This window comes from Cnephaeus nilssonii (assembly GCF_951640355.1).
Source record: "Cnephaeus nilssonii genome assembly, chromosome: 1".
Lineage (NCBI taxonomy): Eukaryota > Metazoa > Chordata > Mammalia > Chiroptera > Vespertilionidae > Cnephaeus > Cnephaeus nilssonii.
The window spans coordinates 94,121,432-94,140,093 of record NC_137072.1 but is presented as its reverse complement, the minus strand read 5'-3'; the positions used below and the strand labels follow the sequence as shown (position 1 = coordinate 94,140,093).

Sequence of the window (18,662 nt, the reverse complement as noted above, 5' to 3'; positions counted from 1 at the left end):
GGGGTGCGGGCCCTGGTGTTAGATTTACATCTGTTCTGTATGTTGTAAACACAAAAATTGTACTTGCTGGATTAATTCTAAGGCCCCATACTGCTATTATATATTAATGTATTTCTTATAACCTAAAGTTTTTTAGGAAAGTTTTTTAAAAAAAATTTTTTTATTGACTTCAGAGAGGGAGAGGGAGAAATAGATACATCAATGATGAGAGAGAATCATTCATCAGCTGCCTCCTGAACACCCCCTACTGGGATCAAGCCTGCAACCAGGCAGGTGCCCTTCATGGGAATCAAACCCAGGACCCTTTAGTCCTCAGGCCGACGCTCTATCCACTGAACCAAACTGGCTAAGGCAGGAAAGTCTTTAGTTAGGGGTAAAAAGGCTTACAAAGAAACTGTTTAATAAAGGATGTTAACATTTTACTAAGCAGAAGTACTTGGTTCTCTTCCAACAAAAGCCAAACAGAAAACAATGAGTGTTACTAACATTTTCTATTTATTCATTAATAAAAAGTGCATAGTACAAGCCCTTTATCCCAATCCAAGTACTCAGTAAGAGATTACAATAAACTCTGGATGGCACAGACATGATTTGTTTGGCATGATTAAACATTTAAAAACACAATTAACATTTAGCATAGCATATGACCACTTTCCTTTTAACAAAGTAATCATCAGACATGGTAACAAATACATGATTTTTCATTTGGAAATATTATGTTAAAACAAAACCTACTAATTCAACAACAAAAATTTAACTCATTAACTGTAAACTCCCATTTTTCTTTCAAGTTGCTATTTTGTGTCTTAAGCTGAGCTGGTCAAAGTTTAGCACTATTCATTTAGAGTGACAGACTGTCATTCAGAATGGTAAATTTCCAATGTTCCTTTGAAAATGTAAGAATTTGGTAATTCCATAAACACTATCATATTACATACCACACAAAGACACTAAAGGTAACTATGGAATAGCTGAACTTAATAGTTACTTCAGAAAATCTCTACAAGTTGTTTAAAATATGACTTGCTGACCAGGGAACAGTGCTTGGATATCTACATGATAAAATTTTTTACTAAACATAGTTCCAATGTTAATTTTTTTTCCAAATGGAAAGCAAATAAACAAAGCATTATTTTGCTGAAAGGAACATTAAATGACTCTAAAAATAAATTCTGAATGGCATTTGTGGAATGTTTAAGAGCCCGCAGTGATTAAAATGTGAAGATTTATTTTTCTTTTTTCCAGATTATTTAAAAATGCTTGTAGCCATAATTCAGGTGAAGGTTTACAAGCCAAGTAATGAATAAGAGTGTGCTTAATAAAAAGGCCACATGTGGAAGCTTTAAGAATTAAAAAGAATATAAATTACTAGTTATGTTAACAGGAATACTTTATATGTAGTAGCACACTATGTTTTTTTAGGACTGCAGATATTTTACAAGCAAAAAACCCAAGACTAAATACTCCACTAAAAACTTTTGTTACTAATAGATAATCCATACAGGAAAAGGTTAATATTCTAGATGTAATGTCAATTAAGTGCATGTGACCGAAATGAAGAACTAGGAATAAGAATCCAGATTTCTAGGTCTCTAACTGACACTAGACATTGTTTCCATGTCACAGCCATATCTTCTACCAAAGCCAATTCTCAATTATTTGTGAGCCATTGATTTAGTGAATACATCAGGATCTCTGCCAGGATTTCTAGCAGTTTAGAGAACAGACTTAGGATATACGTGGAAACCTTCAAAGTTCAGGGGGGCAAGAGCAGAAATAGGAATGCTTATAGGCATTTAGCTCCATCTTACACCATTCCTGACTGTTCTGCTTTAAACACGATAGTAGCTATAGAGCTGTGAAGGCTTCCAGTACGCCACAGCAAGAGGAAAAACCTTGTCTATGGTATTTATTTATCCAGGATTTGACTTACCTGTGTTACAATACCCTTGATTAGACAAATAATTAAGAATAGGTTATATTACTCCAAGAAGTTGAGCACAAAGCTAAGATGCACAGGAGGAATGCAAGCAGTCAATATTGGATTATACAATGAAATGAAGCCCTTACAATGTTTATGGCCCAGAATATAATCATAATAAAGCGGGGGGGGGGGGTGCCCTAAGGAGTGTCATACAACTAGATCAGAGACTCTTAAATAGTACAACAATTTTGAGAAGTTTATTCAATTCATACAATTTCTCAGATCAATACAGTGAAAAGTTAGACAGGTCTAGGGGGGAAACTCCTTACATTGATAGCAAAATCTCTTCTAGCCCCCATAAATCATCTGTAATCACTTGCTAGAAAAAAGTTCCATAACCACATAGGTGATGCCTTTTTAAAATGCCATTTGTATTCATTTTCTTTCAAACTAACCAAAACAATGCAACTTTTTACTTTTCATACAGTTCAAAATTTTGCCTATATTTCCCCACCCCAATCCATTCCATTACCAAATGAGAATGAGATATAGGGTTAGAAAAAGATCCTTGATTGTTCCTCATTTTTCTCCTTTTCCCTTGGAGTAAACCAAAAATTCATTAAATATTTTTAAAAGTCAGAAGGACAACAAAATACTCAAATATTTTTCTTCAAAGGAAAATAGAGTAAATAAGCAAATAGCATTCAAATGTCAGTAAGCAAACAGGCTCCCAATACAGTTAGCTTTAAGAGTTTCATTTAACAGGGAAGTGTTTGAACAGAAAGGAAGCTTTCTGAGAGGCACCCATTTAAGAAATAAATTACAGATTAAATTATTACTGAATAGATTATACCTGGCAAAGGCAAAAAGAATTAACTATTTTCCTCCTTTCATGAACCTTGTAAGGCTAATTAATATACAGTGGCTTCAAATGTCATATAATGGACTGAAAATCATCCACCATATTTAAATCATGTTTATTTAAAGTTTTCTTAATATTAGACATTTTTATGGGAATAAAAACCTTAGTAAACAGTTATATAATTTCTTCTCTCCTCCTTTTCTAGTCACATAAGCCAGTTGTAATGATGATGCAGATTTCAGCTGTAACTTGTAAAATATTCCAAAGGCTGCCACAGTCCCAAGAACTGCTACCCACACACAAATAAACTACCAAGGTAAGTAGAAATATAGTGTGGTTCTAATTTTCTTTCCTACAACCTCAGACAACCCCAAATAACTTTATAAATAGCCTATGAAAAAAGCAACCTTAAAATCTATCAAAACTATTGAAAATATTTAAATGCAGAGATCTTAAATTTCCTTCAATCAGGCCAGAAATCATCACCAAAATTGTGATCACAGTTACAAATAGAATGAATGGAATGTTTGAGTTTAGGGTAACCAAAAAACCCATGTTATTTTTTAAAATATAATCATTTACTCAAATACACCGTGAATAGGATGGTGATAACACAGGAAGCAAAAATAAGCTTGCAAATGAAATTTCTAGAAGCTCATGAAAACAATACCATCCCATATTGCAGATGCAAAAGGAAGAACAATTCTAATGGGGTTAAGAGTACTCTGGTCATCTTCGTTCATTTGGTCGTGCAAGGTGTTAACTATTTTCACTTCCCCATATCACAAAGTTAGTCCACAGGAGGGGCTGGTGGATCTTGTCCCTGTATTAGAGAGAAATTATAGAATTGACTTCTTAAATCCCAGTGCAACCAATCTAACACATTTAGTAAGAACTGAGCAGCAGTATCCCCCAACTTCCCATCTCAAATCATATCCTTACTAGGATTTTTCATACAGTTTTGCACAAGGGAACACTAGATTACCAGTATTTCACCAATGTTTGTCTCATTCTTCCCTGTGCTATGGAAGAAAGGAAAATTGTTTAACAGTGATATGTTTTGGATGAAACTGCTCTCCCTAACAGCTCCAGAGGTGCTATTTAAACTAATAAAGGTAGTCTCTTCTCTCTTGCTAAGGTGATGGATTGAGTACAGTACAAAATGAACTCGAGACTTGTTTCTCACTACAGAATGTCAATGAGGATGCACATGGCTCCAGATGCTATTGGCAGCTATCTAATGAGTACAGAGGGAGCCCATCTTGGAATGAAGCTGATGGTATGATGAAAGAATTGTCTTTGATGGCACTGTTAAACTTTCTAAACACTGACTCTACCTCTGGATTTTCTGATGTGTAAACCAATAAAGCACTTACTTAACCAGGTTGAGCTGATTTTTGTAACTTGCAATAGAAAGCACCTGAACTGTAAAGGGAATATCCGCACTTCAGGAATCTTCAGGAAGATTCCATTTATTTGCTCTGACATGCATGAGGCCGGAGGAGAGGGTGATCAATTTTTCTACTTGGAATTATTCGATACGTTTTCTTGCTTCTTAGAGCAATGGGACTACTGCTGCTAACAATGACCTAAGGCTCAGGGGGCTGTAATCTTGTCATTTTTAATGGCTTCTATATTAGTTTATTAAATTGGATTTCTTTAGCTCCAAATGATGAGGAAGTAGATTTTTGATATAAAATAAAAATGTATATAGAAAGTAAGAAAAAGGGCTAAGGAGAAAGCAATTTATCAAGACAGCTGTTTAATGGCTAATCCCCTCTCCAAGACAAAAAACAAAAATAAATTTAAGGCTTTTTTAGATAGTGCTAATGAGACTTTCTTTTTTAACTGAAGTCAGCATGCTATACATCTAACTATTCTAATCCTAAAAAAAACAAAGCACTGACCAATTAACATTGCACATTTGCTTTCTCTTACATAAGAAATTAGTTTAACTGAACTTCTTTCTTATATTAACAACATGGGATTAAGGAAAAGAAGCAATTATTTTAGGAATTACACATGGTGAAGGTTGAAGAAGGGAATTTGTGGGATAATTTGATGTTCAACAAATGAATCCATCACAGAAATATTTTAAAAGAGATAATATCCAAATCAAATGAAAAAAGTTATAATAAATAACTGCTGGTTCTGAAAATGATTAAAAGGAACCCTTTAATGGAGGTTCTAGTAAAGACAGTACCGAGAACTCTGTCCTGGGTAGGATTCTAGTAAAAGTAGAATTATGAAGTATTACATTTTCAATTTCCCTTTCCTCCTGTGAGAAAACATGATGAAGTGATGTTTTTCATATAGAAAATTCTAAAAATGATTGTAATCATGACTATCAAAATTTATCAACATGGGTGATTCCTACCTCTGCTTTTGCCAGCTCAGCTGATCTATTGTAATGCAGAAACCGGAAAAACGAGTTTGAGAGAAATAGGATGGGAAAACAGGATTTAGCCAGACAGACTCAGTGTCTTTACTGTATTAGCTAGAACAGAGGGGAGAAAATGGAGTGTGGATAAAACCATTTCAATTGCAGTTAGAAAGAGAAGTCAGGGAGCTGGAAACATGACAGTCAAAGAATCAACTGCGAGGTGGGTAGAACTGGGGAAGAGGACTGAGATCTGAGAAATATTGCAATAGGTTATCATATGCTGAATCATTTTTAATGTTTCTTGTGTGAGTAAAAATTGGAAATCATTTTAAAATTATTTTTGGGCTACTATGCTTATCTCTGTATGTAAACGCTATGAACACTAAGCCATTTGAGGTTGCAAGATTTACTAGGATGACAAAGGAAGAACTTAAACTTACTCCATGAATTAAATCTTCCTTTTGCTAATTCAGATCTTTCAATCAAAACAAACTCCTCCCCCTTTTCAGGCCATAACCCGCCCCCCACCTCTTCAAATGGGTTTCTAATCCACAGCACTTACATTATGAGGACTGGTTGGCTTCCCAGTTAGATTGGATCCTCGAAGATTAGGAGGTCTCAGTAGAAACAAGATCAATGCAATTACCATCCAGGCCATTAAGATCATGGTAATACTGATACCATTATCACCAGAGGGTCCTGGTACTAAAGAAAAAAAATATATATTTGCAACAAAAACTGGAGCATGATTTTAATATTGTTAGATAAATGTAAAAACAATTATGTTTAAATGTTAACTTCAAAAACTGTAGTAATATAAAAAACTGTAGTCATAATTTAGAGAAGTAGAATTATTAAGTATTACATTTTAAATTTCCCTTTCCTCCTGTGAGAAAATCTAAATGGTAAATGGTAAAAAATAGTCAAAAGCCAAAACCTATTAAATGAAGATTTTAATAGTGTAGTTCTTAATATCTTGGGATAATAGAATCCTTTGAGAATTTGATAAAAATTAAGGGGACTCTCTTCACTGTACAAATTCATGTATACACATTCAACAATTCTGCATATAACTGTGGAAAGTTCATGGTCCCACAAAGCCATTAATCCAGATATACTGAGATCTACAGAACCCAGGTTAAAATTACCTGATATACAATAAAGACACTTACTTTTGGGGAAGGAGGAATTCTGCATTTTAATTACAGAAGCAGCAAGAAAAAAACAACAGCTTAAGGAAAAAGAAACATCTGAGTTGTATAATATGTAGATTGAAGATCCCTTTAATGATATTCTCAAACAGAGAGATATTAATTTGGCCTTCTTTTTTGCAAAAAGAAGTTGCATTCAGATCTAGGTATTTTAAAGTCTATGCATTTATCCAAAGAAATGTCAGCCCTATCTGGTTTGGCTCAGTGGACAGAGCGTCGGCCTGAGGACTGAAAGGTCCCAGGTTCGATTCCGGTCAAGGGCACATGCCCAGGTTGTGTGCTCGATCCCCAGTAGGGGGCGTGAAGGAGGCCACCGACCAATGATTAGAAAATTCAATTATCATAAATGAAAATTATAGAAGATTGAATTTCTAAGCATAGTATCTCTAGTTGATTATTAAAATAGGCTGTCAAGACTATAACGGTTTGGTTTTGTTCTCCTTGCCTCAGGAAAAAGTAAAAGAAATTCATGCAAGATGCATTGCACTGGGGTCCGTGGGCCCAGGACTCACTCCCAAGAAAGTGAAGGCCATGATGGGTGGCACTGCTGAGGCCAAAGGATTAGTGACCAAAGGTGACAAAGTCAGGCAAAGGGTTGAGCTAGCCCAAGGGTTGAGCAGGCTGGATAGGAATGTAGCCTCGGTCTGTTCCAACCCCAATCACTTCTCCAGAAACAGCTAACGTAATATTCAGTCACCAAAATTGCATTATTCATCACACAATGAATCAGCAGGTTTTTTTTCTATATACATATCTTTTCCTTGGTTCCCTCCTATTATACTAAACTAGTGACCTGGTGCATGAAATTCATGCACAGAGGGGGGGTTCCCTCAGCCCAGCCTTCACCCTCTCCAATCGGGGACTCTTTGGGGTTGTCAGACTGCTGGTTTAGGCCCGATCCCACAGGGGTCAGACATCCCTCTTGCAATCTGAGACTGCTGGCTCCTAACTGCTCACCTGCCTGCCTGCCTGCCTGCCCCTAACCCCTCTGCCTGCCTGCCTGATCACCTGCCCCTAACTGCCTCTGCCTGTCTTCCTAATCACCCCTAACTGCCCTCCCTGCCAGCCTGATCTCGCCCCCAACTGCCCTCCCCTGCCAGCCTGATCTCGCCCTCAACTGCCCTGCCCTGATGGCCTGGTTGCCCCCAACAGCCCTCCCCTACCGGCCTGATCTTGCCCTCAACTGCCCACCCCTGCTGGCCTAATCTCGCCCCCAACGGCCCTCCCCTGCTGGCCTGATCTTGTCCCTAACTGTGCTGCCCCAGCACTGACTGCAGGACTGACTTCTGGTTGGTCAAGTCTTGGTCATTATGGGTCATTACAACCCAGGGTTTTTATATATTAGGATGTGCCTCTTTTATAATTAAAACCAATTTCTCCACTTGAGCTTTGGATCCCATTGCTCTTACAGAAGATCCACTATCTTCTCTCTTGTGTATTTAACACCCCCTTCTCAATTGCAGCCATAATCACTTAATTGTGATCAAGTTTATCCCATCTTAAAAAAAAAATCTTCATTTTCCCTACCTTAACCCCTTTCCCTGAGCTAGTATCTTGAGAACTGTCTACATTTCACTACTTCCCATCACGGCTCTGGTTGGTATCCACCTCCACTATCATTTGAACAGCTTTCCCAAAGGTCGCCTATGATACCGCCATCAAATGTTCTTAAACTGTGGTATACATTAGAACCATTCAGCAGCTTCTTAAAACACAGGTGACTAAATCCCACCTCACACTTAACATACTCAATGTCCCAAACTAAAATAACTAGCATTTCCCCTGTTCCACCAAACTAGGTCTGCATTTATTCAGATGCCTTGGCCAGAAACCTATGAGAACATCTTTTGTTCTCTCTCAGTGATCTTCTACTTAACACACCATGAATTTTCTGTCCATTTTACTACCTTAATATCACTCAAATCTGTCCAATTCTAGCTCTACTCCCACACTTGCTCTAGCTACCTTCACTTCTTGTCTGGTCTATTGCAATGGCCTCTCAACAGATCTCCCCATACCTACTCTTCTGTCCTCTAATCTGTGCTATATGCTGCTCCAATAGTGACTTTTTAAAAGCAAATACTATTTATTATTTCATTACTAAATAGCAAAAATTTCAGTGGTTACTTTGAAACAAGCATTATCTCTCTTAATCCATTTAACAATTTTATTTTATGGTGTAGGTACTATCATATATTCATTTTATAGATGAGAAAACTGGGGGAAAAGGGGATTAAATCCCAATGACATATAGGTGGTATGTGGCCAAGTTGGGACTTAAATCCAAGTGTTCTCATTCCAGAACCTGTGCTCTTGACCTCTTTGCTATGTCATAATTTGACAATATCACATAGTGAGGCAGGCCTCTGAAAACTGTTAGAACTGTAGGTAGTCAAGTTGGAAAATACAGATTTAAAAAGAATTTTTTATAAGAAAGCTTATAACTACCTGATAAGTAAAACTAGATTTAAAGTTAGCCAAAGAAAGATAGCTGTACATTATCACCTCTTATAGTGCCCCTCTCAGAAACAAAATATTAGATTAATTGTATAAACCAGAAGTGTAACTCCAATGCCAATTCTTATTTCATTCAATTTGAAAAATGGATCCTTTACTTTTTTATATTCTTTGTAAGTAAAAGATTCTGAAGCTTCAGAGTTGAACCTCAGATCACAAATTCACTAATTCATATTTCTGGACCAAGCAGCCCTGACAAAAGGCCCACTCCTTTTTAAAACTCTCATAATGATAATATGACACTTAGTTCCCTGTAACTGTCTCAGAGCTTGGTTCCTATTGCAGCCTTCCCTTCCTGCATTTTGCTGCCAGAAAACTCTGCTCTTAACACATCTCTGCTGACCAACCCAGTGACTCACTCTGTTGCTTCACTCTGAACTCTTTCAGCCTGGCCCTTCCTAATATTTGGCCCATTCATCAATATTAACTCTTATCATTTCTCAGAAAAAGCATCCTTTGTCAACCCTATACCTTCTCTTTAGCCAGTGGTTCCTAGTCTCCCTGTGCATCAGGATAGCCTGCAACAATATCTACACCACAGATTCTAATTCACATCATCTAATTCAGAAGCAACTCAGGGGTGGGGTTAGGAACCAACGATATTTTCAAAGCTTTCCAAATGAATCTGATGCAATAGTTCAATACTAGTTTGGCTGACAGCATTTGCCAACTTTGCAAACTCAGCCTTGGGGTACTCATTATTTTTCCCATCTGACATGTTCTTATACATAAGCTCTATTTATTCTCCTATATCCTACATCCCTCTCTCTCTCCTGTAAAAATCTCCATTTTCTCTGACCACTCTTTCCTTTCTTCTCTGGACTAGTAGAGCATTTCTAGTTTAAAGAAATGGTTTCCTATTTCTCCTAATCAAGTCATTAACTTTTTAAGAATTGAGACCATCTCTTAGCTATGTGATCTATGCCTCAGTTTCTTCAGCTGTGAAATGGAAATACTACCATCATCTCAGAGAGTTGTGAAGGGTGAAATGATTAGTACATGAAAGGCAGTTAGCACGGTGCCTGGTACACAGTAGGTATTCAATAAACATTAGCCATTACCAGTATTAAGGTCAACTACAGCACAGAAAAGACTGAGTGCAGATGGATCCTAGTGGAAATAACTAGCCTAGGTAAGATGATGAAGTGAGAATGGAAAGGGTCAAATACAAATGGTATTAGGATGGAAGTACACTTGGTGACTGACTAGAATGGTGGTAGGAGGAGGAAGAAAAAGAAGTGAAGGATGACTCTAGACAAGGGGTGGAGAACATCCTGCCCTCAGACCTTATAAAGGCTCATGAAATCATTTGGTCTGGCCCTGCCAAGGCATTAGGGGTGAGTTAATTAAATGTCTGACCAAATATAACAGGCTAATTTTTAAGTCGATAATTTTGTATGGCCCGTGGATGATGATATAAATATACAAATGGCCCTTGGCAGAGAAAAGGTTCCCCACCCCTGCTCTAAAGGGTAGTAGTATGCAGTCAAATTTCTCCATTTAAAAGGCTAAATGGATATAGTTTTTCTAACCTCCAAGATTTAGTAAGATCATTTCTCTTATTTTCCACTAACTGAAAGACCATCCTAGGAATAAAGGATAACAGATGAACCAGCTGTAAAACCTCTTGATCATAGTCAATGTTTTTCATTTATAGCAGTCCCACAAAATTAAGATTCGCTCTAGAATTTACTTTCACATGGGCATACGGTGCAAGGTTATTAAGAAAAAACTAAAACAAACTAAGTGTCCATCAAGAGTGTATGATTAGCCCTGACTGGTTTGGCTCAGTGGATAGAGCGTCTGCCTTCCGACTGAAGGGTCCCAGGTTCGATTCCGGTCAGGGGCATGTACCTTGGTTGCGGGCACATCCTCAGTCGGGGGTGTGCAGGAGGCAGCTGATTGATGTTTCTAACTCTCTATCCCTCTCCCTTCCTCTCTGTAAAAAATCAATTAAAAAAAAAGAGTGTATGATTAATAAATTATGGTATAGCTGTACAATAAAATATTTTAAAGCTGTAAAAAAAAGTTGAAGGAAGTTTCCATGAGATATGCTATTTTTTGACAGAAAAAAAAGCAGAACAGTGTGTCCAAAAACAAGGGGCAAGTACATATTTTACTTGTACATGTATATGAAATTCTGGAAAGATACAGAAAGCTAATAACACCTAGATATTTGGTCTGGGTAGATGGGAGAATGAGTAGGAAGACAACTTTTCACTTCATGAAGTCTCAAAACAGGTATGCTATTCAAACTCCCTGACACTATATGCAGGTAATACAAACAAATTTCAGGAGCGGTTATTTTAAGGTCAGTATGGAGAGCTAAATGGACCTTTAAATGATCTGGCCACTGTGGTTTTCATTGTTATAACCTTTAGGCACATATCTATATATATAAAAGGCTAAGTGACCGACCGTCCATCCGTCCCACCAGCCAGTACATAGGATGCGCACTGGCAATTTAAAAATAAACATTGACTCGCACATGCACAATACATATAAAGCTCTCGCCGGCGCCAGTCACGTGTGTGTTTTGATCTGTCATTGTTGATCGTGCAGTAATGTAATTACCGCACGAATCTTTCTTCTAATTAATTTCCTTTCAATGTGCACAAAACCGTGCACTGGGCCACTAGTAAATAATAAGGGGCACAATCAAGTGGAGGTTATAAAATCTGTTCCCTCACTGCCTGGAAATTATTTGCCTTAAGGGGGTAAATAGCCCTAGCCTTTTGCTCAATGGTTAGTGTCGGTCGGGACTAAAAAGTCACGGGTTTGATTCCAGTCAAGGGCATGAACCTCGGTTGCAGGCTCAATCCCTGGCCTGGTTGGGGCTGTGGGAGGCAACCAATTGATGTGGCTCTCTCTGTCTCTTCTCCCCCTTCCACTCTCTCTAAAAACTAATGGAAAAAATATCCTTGGGTGAGGATTAACAACAAAAAGAGGGTAAATACTTTTCAGCCCTGGCCGGGTAGCTCAGTTGGTTGGAGCATTGTCCCGATACTCCAAGGTTGCAGGTTCTATCTCCAGTCAGGGCACATATAGGAAGCAAATATGTGTTTCTCTCTCTCTCTCTCTCTCTCTAATCATGTCCTTAGGGGCAGAAATAGAATAGTGGGGACTAGCTATAATTATAAGAAATATTAATCATGCTCTGTTAACTGTGATTGTTCTGTTCTGATTAGAGAAAGCACATTCTAACCTGGCTGAGAGTTGTACTCAAGCCAGCATCAGAATGCAGTCCATCCTCCTTTTCTGAGAACTGCCCATCTTCATGGAAAGATTAACAACCTTGTTGCTGAAACAGTCTGGTTCTAGAGGCACCAACCTTTGCCCACCCTTTGCCACCCCCAGCCCGCATGGCCTGTAACCTATAACTATTATAACTTGCCTACTTCCCTGCGGGAAGCCACCCACTGCCAATACTATCATGAGAATGCATCAAGGAACTCGGAAGGCCGATGAACCTTGGGCGTTGGCAGGGCTGACACTAGCACCCGATTGTTGAGATAGTGGTGGCCCAAGGCAATTCCCTAGCCCAGTGGTCGGCAAACCGCGGCTCGCGAGCCACATGTGGCTCTTTGGCCCCTTGAGTGTGGCTCTTCCACAAAATACTATGTGTGGGTGCGCACATACAGTGCGATTGAAACTTTGTGGCCCATGCGCAGAAGTCAGTTTTCGGCCTGGGCGAGTCTATTTTGAAGAAGTGGTTCTAACGCCAAGCCACACTCAAGGGGCCAAAGAGCCGCATGTGGCTCTTGAGCCGCGGTTTGCCGACCACTGCCCTAACCTGATAATCCTTTTACTGTTTACCAGACTTTACCTTTTATATGCCTATATGCATTGCTAAAGAGCAAATGTGTATTCAAGTAAATAAAAAGCGGACCTGCCAAAGGTTCTTCACGAGACACCACCTGGCCCCCACCCCTTAATAATTCATATTTCTTGTCTAGTGTTTTCATTTGTGCTTCGGCCCCTCCTTTAGATCCTGACACAGCCGTGCTGGTCGCTACATTTCCCCATGCCTGTAATTCCTACTTTCCCATGTAATCTTTGTCCTTCTACCCAATATAAACAGCTGGCTTATGGGAAGGGGTAGAGCAGGTTTTTGTTAAAAATTGATTTCAGAGAGCAAGGGAGAGGGAGAAAGACAGAAGCATCTGATGAGAGAGAATCACCAATAGGCTGCCTCCTGCATGATCCCGACTGGGGATCAAGCCCACAACCCAGGCATGTGCCCCTAGTGGAAATCAAACTTCGATCTCCTGGGTTCATAGGCTGACGCTCAACCACTGAGCATACCAGGCGGGCAAGAGCAGATTTTTGTGGATGACCTGCTGCTCTCCCATACTGCTGGCATTATTGGAATAAACGCTCATATATGACTCAACCCTGTCTCAGCTTAATTGGCTCAAGTAGTGACAGGCAGCCCAGACCCATTGGTTGGCCAGTTTCATAAGAATTAAAATAACAATAAGAAGAAAAATAAAAAACGATGCCAAATGGAATATTCACAAAGAAGCTACTTAAATTAATAGCTGGACACAGGAAGATGAAAGAGTAGAGAAGGAAGCTCTATGAGGTGCAGTCTAAGGGATTATTTCTGTAGACTTTTATAAGTTTCCACTGGGAAAAGTAGAACTAGAACAGTGAAAGTGGACAAAGCACCAATAGGCTTTAAGCCTGTAATTTTGGGGATTATATACAGCAGCAATTTTTAACTGGTGTGTCGCAAGAACTTTTAAAACATGCAATGCCTGACTATTTAGTCAGGGGCACTGACCTCTATTCCCTTAGATTGTCAAATAAAAAAAATGACAAGAGTCAACACAACAAACAATAGCCATCCAGTGTGAACCAAAATTATACCTATTTTTTGTCAGAATAGCAAAAAATACATTTTTGATGTACCGCATAATTTTAGTAATTAGTTTATGTGTGCCATGAGATGAAACGGTTGAAAATAGCTGGTATGCAATAATTACATTATCCTCAGTACAGCTACCCATTTTCAAGCTGATTTACTTCAAGAGTAAGTTAGTGATAGAACTGGTTTCCATACATCTCTATCTAATAGGCAGTCTTTCAGAAGAGTGAGCAGATTTGTTCTAAACTATTCTAGAGAGCAAAACCATGGGTGTACATCACAATAAAGTGAAATTTAGTCAATATAAAGAATCACGCAGCAACTAGATCTATTAACAGATTGCAACTAGATTCTGCTCCCATATGAAGTAATGAGCTCCCTATTCAACCACATCATCTCAAATACGCAATTCTACATGGCAGGCATAACAGGTACTGTGATACTGTGATATAATTAAAAATATAGCCCTAACCGGTTTGGCTCAGTGGATAGAGCGTCGGCCTGCGGACTGAAGGGTCCCAGGTTCGATTCCGGTCAAGGGCATGTACCTTGGTTGTGGGCACATCCCCAGTGGGGAGTGTGCAGGAGGCAGCTGATTGATGTTTCTCTCTCATCAATGTTTCTAACTCTCTATCCCTCTTCCTTCCTCTCTGTAAAAAAATCAATAAAATATATATATTTAAAAATAAATAAGTAAATAAATAAAAATAAAAATATATATTTGGCTTTCATCCTGATTCCTGGAACAGAGATCCAAAACCTTGGAACTTCCTGAGTGATAGGAACATCTTTTGTTAGTCATAATTAATCTCTTTCAACTATACCTGAGTTTATGCTAATGAGGTGACTCTTGGTGGGCCCCTAGCGTCAGGATGGGGGCTGGTTGCCTAGGGTTTAGACAAGGTGATTAGAGGGTTGGAACTTTCAGCTACAATCCCTAACCTCCAGGGAGGGTAGAAGTTAATCACCAGTGGCCAATATTTAATCCTTCCTGCCTACATAATGGAACCTCCATAAAACAATGGGGTTCAGAGAGCTTGCTGGCTGGTGTACACATCAATGTGCTGAGAGAAGGACACACCAGAAGAGACACAGGAGTTCTGCAAACCACCCCCCTCTTCACCCTACCTTGCCCTCCCTATGCATCTTTTCCATTTGGCTGCTCCTGAGCTGTATTCTCTATAATAAACCAGTAATAGTAAATTACCTGTTTTCCCATGTTCTATGAGGCATTTTAGCACATTATTGAACCTCAAGAGGTGAGTCATGGGAACCTTTGATTTATATTTTGTGAAAACAGCAAGAGCTCACTAGAGAAAATTTAGAATAAACAGAAAAGTGATTCTATTACCCAGAGGAAACAACTGCTTAAACCATTAAAAAATATGGCTCTCAGAAAGGATTTCCAATAAGTGCTAAAAGAACTGGTAGGAAAAAACTAGTAAATATGACCAAATTAATATTCAAGGACTAGAGTTTGCCTTTATATTTAAATTAAGGAAGTGGCCCTTGCAGGTTTGGCTCAGTGGATAGCCTGTGGACTAAAGGGTCCCCGGTTCCGTTCGGCCAGGGGCACATGCCTGGGTTGCAGGCTCGATTTCCCCAGTGGGGGGCGTGCAGGAGGCAGCTAATCAATGATTCTCTCTCATCACTGATGTTTCTATCTCTCTATCTCCCTTCCTCTCTGAAATCAATAAAAATTATATATAAAAAATAAGTAAAAAATAAACTCCTGAAGGATAGGGAGCTTGTTATAAAATCAAATAAATTAAGGAAGTGAAAATTTCACTCACAGAAATAAGAGTGTATCTGTTTACAGGTGGGGCTGGCTCAAAGGTCATAAATACCACAAATGAAATAAACACTAGTTTTCCTGTAAGTTCAGTAGGATTATTTTCAACTAGAAAAACAAGTTTTAGCTGTACCTGCTGAGTCAAAAAACTGAGTTGCTTATCAGAAGACATAATGCAGATTAATAAATGCTATTTAAGAAGCAACATAAAGAAAGGTGAAGTGAGAGAACAACCACTCATCATCCTAACAACTTAACACATCTGCACAGTACCATTACCTGCTCTACAGAGGCATAAAATACTTACCCTGTTGCACCAAATGGACTACATTTTGACAAAATTTTTACTTTGGACAAGGCACTGTACCAGCTCCTATAAGTTGTTATATTTATAGAATTTGATGAAACACCCAGTACACACCGCAAGAACAACAATTACTTATGTAATAACAAGCCCCTTTATAAAGGTACTTTACTGTGATTTGTTTTACTTCATATACTTAATAAAGTGGAGCTCAGCTTCAGAGATGTTAAATATAAACAACTAGCCTATAAATAAATGCAATTTAGCATTATGTCAAAAGCCCTAAAATGTGCATACAAAGGATGTTTAAGTATTGCTCATAAGAGCAAAAAAAGTTAATCCTCAATTGAGAATATTTTTTTCCATTGATTTTTTAGAGAGGGCGAAAGGGAGGGAGTGAGGGAGGGAGGAGAAAGAGAGAGAGAAACAAGGATGTGAGAGACACACATCAACTGGTTGCCTCCCAACCAGGGCTGGAGATCAAACCTGCAATCCAGGTATGTGCACTTGACTGGGAATCGAACCCGTGACCCTTAGGTGCATGGGCCAATGCTCTAAAAACCATTGAGAACACTGGCCAGAGCAGTTGGTATTTTTAATATAGGTATATACTGATATTTTCATAATACAGTAGTGAAAAACAATACAAAGTGATCCCCTTTTTATAAGTGTATATGAAACTTAATTGTGCCAGGTCTCATTATCCTGTGAATGTCATACTTCCCTTCTTTAAGTGTTGAATTAATATAGCACAAGACTGGACTGACTTAAATGTTAGTTATCAGTTTCCCCAAAGCACCCTTCAAGTTATTTCTGTCCTGAAAGAAAAGATATTTAACATAATAGCCACCAAGTCTGTCAGCTGCATTCCCACGCAGGATCCACCTTGCTGCTGATTCTCACTTTACTGTCACCACTGAGCATAAAGACACAGACAGAAACCTCCCTAATGCTCATTCCTCTTGAGAATGCTAATGTCAGCACCAAAGGAATGACTGCACAGGCTCCCAAAGCTTCCAAACCTTGGGAAAGAATGGCCTCTTCCTTTACTCAGAAGTTCTCAGAGCTGCCAATGGATAAAAATAGATGCTAAGGAAAGAGCAAGGGTTTGTGCTAGCAGCCTCAGTGTTCCAGTTCAACCAGCCCAAAGTGCCCTGTGACACATATATTTGCCAAGAAAAAGACCCAGAAGGGTTTACACCAAGTTAGTCAACAGTGGTTATCTTTTAGTATTCTGGACGTTTTTCCTTTTCTTTTTTCTTCTTTGTGAATTTTCTTCAATGAACAGGATTTGTTTTCGAGGCAAAAACAAAACAAAACAAAAAAACAAGAAAAACCACACAATTTTTTTCAGTTAGACATGAAATATTTAAGTAGCAATACATTACTAAGGACCATTTTCTTAAAGAACAAACTAAGAATAATTTCTGACAAATATGCCCAGTCATCTGGCCTCTAATTCTGCCCTCAATGCCAAGCCTCCTCCTGTCCCATCGTTACTTACATTCCTGAAGACATTCTGTGTCTGTGCAGTAGGACTGGGACTGCCTCAACTACAATGAATAAGAAGAAAGGAAAGTTAGCCATTGGACTAAACCTCAAATGAATACTGTTTATTAGAATGGTCATGTTTTGTATTTTAATGAATGCTACCACAGTATATATCATATCTTCAAAATCAGATACAAATGCAGAAGACACTGAGGGGCTGTTCTGTTTTGGGGGATTTTTTCCTACTTAGAGTAATTTTCAAATATCCTGTGATCTAACACAATTCACCTATTTAAGTTAAAGAATTAAAAAATGCATACCTATGACAGGAACTCCTGCTCCCATATGTCATTACACTTTCCAAAGTGTTACAGGAGAGGAGAGGAGAAGGTCTTATTTCCCCTGGTTGTTGCTGAGGGTGGGATTCTTATGATATCCAGAGAAAAGGACTTTTTTGAGACTTTCACAGGAGAATGAAATGATTTTTATTTGTGCATTTTTAAATTTCTGAGTTTTCAAAGTCCCATTTCCCTGTCACGTGGTACTGGTCCACAGTAACTAAATTTTACTTCAATATTCATTTAAATTGAGTTTGTTTTACCTTAAAAAAATTTTAACTCCACTCAAAAACAAAAACAACAACAAAACCATAAATGAGAAAGAATGAATTCATGGCCTCAGGAGGTGTGATGAAATGATTATATTTAAAACTTGGTTACCCATGGATGAAACATTTTATTTTCATGGACTAGATTCAGGAAAGAGGGGGAAAGTCCTGCCTCTTTGTGCAAATAAATCTGCTCAAAATTATCACTAATATTTTTTTAAACTAAACTCCAAAACCAACAACAAAAAAGTTCTTTCAAATCAATGAATAAGTGTCCTAGTCAATGTTCTCTCTGACCAGACCTCACACAGCTCACAGTCATAACGTTGGTTTGAAAATATCTGAGCGTAAGACTCCTATGGCTTTCCTCAAAACATAAATACAGAAAAGTATCCATTTATCTGACAAATATACTTTTTCATTTTTTTTTTTTTAAATTTATTTGGCCCTGGCTGGTTTGGCTCAGTGGATAAGAGTGTCGGCCTGCGGACTGAAAGGTCCCGGGTTCGATTCCGGTCAGGGGCATGTGCCTTGGTTGCGGGCACATACCCAGAAGGAGGTGTGCAGGAGGCAGCTGATGAATGTTTCTCTCTCATCGATGTTTCTGGCTCTCTATCCCTCTCCCTTCCTCTCTGTAAAAAAATCAATAAAATATATTTTAAAAAAAATTATTTGAGAGAGAGAGAAAGGGAGAGAAACAT

General features: G+C 38.5%; 1 protein-coding gene across 1 annotated transcript in view; it reads right to left on the bottom strand.

Moving 5' to 3' along the window:
- Positions 1–476: 476 nt before the first annotated feature.
- SMIM14 (small integral membrane protein 14) overlaps positions 477–18,662 on the bottom strand; it is a 57,676-nt gene continuing 39,490 nt past the window's right edge. The window contains exons 3-5 of the mRNA XM_079769227.1: positions 17,368–17,416; positions 5,732–5,874; positions 477–3,609 (exon numbers count right to left, since the gene is read on the bottom strand). Coding sequence (XP_079625353.1) covers positions 3,577–3,609; positions 5,732–5,874; positions 17,368–17,416 — 225 coding nt within the window. The 3' untranslated portion in view covers positions 477–3,576. The remainder of the gene's footprint in view (positions 3,610–5,731; positions 5,875–17,367; positions 17,417–18,662) is intronic.